This window comes from Canis lupus, chromosome 18 (assembly GCF_011100685.1).
Source record: "Canis lupus familiaris isolate Mischka breed German Shepherd chromosome 18, alternate assembly UU_Cfam_GSD_1.0, whole genome shotgun sequence".
NCBI classification, from domain to species: Eukaryota; Metazoa; Chordata; class Mammalia; order Carnivora; family Canidae; genus Canis; species Canis lupus.
The window spans coordinates 35,338,249-35,341,653 of NC_049239.1; the positions used below are offsets into that span (position 1 = coordinate 35,338,249).

Below are 3,405 nucleotides of genomic sequence, written 5' to 3' on the forward strand. Positions count from 1 at the left end.
AAAACTATAAAATGTTCAAAGTAAAAACAAAATAGAAATTGTTACTTTTTAAATACAAAAGCATAGATAGGATCAGAGAAAAACAAGTTCAGTCACTAAAATGAGTGCCTGGAGAATAAAATTCAGTTGTTACCATTTCCTCTTTGTCAACCAGATACTACTAGCATTAACAGAGTTGCTGACACTTTGAATAACTCGAGTATCCATCCAGATCCCAAGGGAGAGCCCAGTGAAGAGAGGAATGCAACTGCAAAGACTTTTTACGATTCTTCTTTTCCCACAGAACACGTAAGTCAATTAAAAATATTGCCGAGCAGACCTTAGTGAGCTAATTCTACAGATATGTGTAGAACTGTATGCATCTGGATGCTTTAAGACCTAACTGATCTCCAAAATAATATCAAGAGGGCAACATGGCACCATTTTTCACAATTAGGGTTGATGGAAAACAGCAGGAAAAAGTCACAGTGTATAAATCAAATAGATATAATCCAGCTTGTTTTGGGAAGGACAGTGTGAGGTAGTGTATTATGTATGTATGTACTTCTATTTTTTTAGTCACCTAAATTTGGGAGTAGTGGCATTTCAGCATTTAAAATTTTATCTTAATAAAAGATGCCTTAAAATAATACAATCAATTAAAGCTCTATTGTTCTTGATAGTGCTTAAGTAGTAATTATATCATTTTGGGAAGCTAATGCAGAGGAAAATTTATTTTAAATTATTTCCATTAGGACACATAGTATGTGACGGGATCAAATATCCTTACTATATGTAATATCAAGTATGGATGTATATATATTCTAAGCAAAGTATTTGTAGAGATTATAGGAGTCCAAAAGTCCACTTGTCATATGAAATGCAACTAACTACAGCTGACCAGGCTTTTGGTGAAATTCATAAGTTATTTTTATCTTGGTAAAACTAGCACGAAAAAGGCAATATTGTTCAAAATCTTAAAAACAGACAATCATAGGTGTTAACTGCTGAAAGGTATAATCTATAAAGGTTCGGAAAGATTACTTAAGAAAAACAACTGCACAGTGACAGATTTTAAGTCATTGTATATTTTTAAAATTTTGAGGTACACGTTAAATAACTTTCTTATTAGCACCTATAAAATAGAAATTATAGCAGGAACACAGCCTTTAGCAGGTAACAGCTTTTAACAATGTATTTTATTTTCCTTTTTAAATTAAGTTCATTTAAATTTTAAAATACTACCCCAGGCTGAAATAAAGAGGACTTGTAACCTGCCTGGGGAAATTTTAGGCCAAAGACTAGATCTTTTTACTCAAGCAGAAAGAGGAGGTATAGAGGTAAGGAAGTGATTTTTAAAAAGAAGTGATAGGAAAGGAAGGAACAAAGATATGTAACAACATGTCTGGAACTAGAGTTATTGCTGTAGGCCACAAAACCTCAAGCCAAATAGGACAATTTTTGTTAAGTGTAAACTTTAAAAGACACTACACATCCTTGATTTTCCAGCCAATCCCTGCTCCTGCCCCTCCCAAGTAGGTAGTTAAGGGGAAGAAACTAAAGCAGGTATGTGTAAATGTCTTTCTCTCCATCAAGATAAAAAAAAAAAAAAATCAAGGATTCTGGAAAATTAGGGAATTTGTACTTGGTATCAAATGCACCAAAATGTATCAAGCATTGTGAGAGCAAAACAGAACCATTAAATCCTACAGACCATCAGTTTACCTCAAAATTAGCAACCTAAGTTGAGATTTGATATAGTTCTCTAGATCTGTTCTCCACATTTCATGGATGACTTACAGGGCCAAAATGAATGTGAGTTAAAGGACGTATACTGGGCACTTACACACCAGGCATCATCAGAAATACACACTTACGCACATATTTACCCATTACCAGTTACTCTACGATAGCATCTTGCAACTAAATGGTGCCGGAAAGAGTGAGGCCATGAAACTTAAATGACTTGCCTATGGTCTCTGGGCAGTCCGGTGCTGATCTTGTGTTTTCTGTTATTTCTTAAGAACATAGGCAGTCAACTGTGAAGCATCGCCACAAGGATCAGCGACTAAGATTTTAAGGGCTGACTAAAGAATTCTCAGGAGCCAAATAAACCCATTCCAAAGGAGCAACCCTTAGAGAACTGAGGTTAAATGTAAACATTTAAGCTCATTTAAAAATTACTATATAATCTCACTTTGAAAATGTTTATACATATACCACCCTTTCCAGTCCAATTAGATTTTTAATGTAAGGCAGTACTCGAAGATCTTCACAAAGATCTGACAACAAATGACATTCATCATAGCCTAATTTACAACAGTAAGTATTTCTCAGCAACTTAAATGTTCAACATATTACATTATGGAACATGGAATATAATGGAGCCATGTTCTTAGACTTTTAAGAACAGAGGAAAAATGCTAAAAAATGTTTTTAACACAGACTAGAAAATGATATGAATATGATCCAGATCTTAAAGTGTATATATACACAGAAGAGAGCAGAATATTTACATCAAAATGTTTAATGGTAGGTGAGATTTTAGGTAATTTTTACCCTGTTCATTATTTCTAAAATATACAACCTTTTATCAGAAGTTTTTTTTTTCAAGAAATTAACTCAAATTTATTTTTGTGCAGCCACTGACAATGGTTTATGAAAAATTTTAAAGACCTAGGAAACAGCCCATAGAGGGGGAAAAGCAAGATATGAAAGTCTATAGACTGACCAGATATGCTAAAAATAGAAGAAAAAAAAAGATTAGTAGCATACAATACCAAAACGTTGACCACTCTCTCTGGATAGATTACTAGTGATTTTGGTTTCTTTATACTTTTCTATTATCTGAACTTCGAACAATTATCAGGAAAAAATTCTTAAAATGAGCAACTTAGGTATTTTTAACACAGTATTAGAAGTATGACCCAATGCAGTGCCTTGGAAACATGCCAGCTTCCAAATACCTCACTGCTCTTTCCTGTTTGTGAACAATGGTTCCCTGAAGCACGAGAGGAAACCTGTAGTACAAGGAAGTTTCTATAGGCAGTCTCCCTCCATTAGCATTTTTAGAGAAGATACAAAACATAGACATGTTTGGAAAGGGAAGAGGGGTAGCAGCAGATAAAACAGATTTTGACCTGCAGCTGTTTTAAATCTCTTTTCCAATGTAAAGCTCAAGACCTTTTAGAAAATGTTCATGGTATCCCTAGGCTCTATTAGGGATCTCTAGGAGCTACTACATACACACAAGCCTCCAGATTCACATTTCATTTTTTCTTCGGCCAAATTAAGGTAGTTGTTGAAAATCAGTCAAGAAAAATGATGGTTTTATCACATATTCATAAATTTTCTTTTAACTCTTAATGGTGACTTTAAAAACCGAGTCATTTCAATGGTAAGCAAAACAGGTTTGGTCTTTCCTAG

General features: G+C 34.0%; 1 protein-coding gene across 13 annotated transcripts in view; it reads left to right on the plus strand.

Annotated features, from left to right (window-relative positions):
* The window catches only part of CCDC73 (coiled-coil domain containing 73), a 138,337-nt gene that overhangs the window by 134,109 nt on the left and 823 nt on the right, over window positions 1–3,405 (plus strand). For all 13 annotated transcript variants that reach the window (XM_038563087.1, XM_038563091.1, XM_038563093.1 and 10 more), the window contains one exon: window positions 155–288. In XM_038563087.1, the coding sequence (XP_038419015.1) occupies window positions 155–288 (134 nt within the window). The remainder of the gene's footprint in view (window positions 1–154; window positions 289–3,405) is intronic.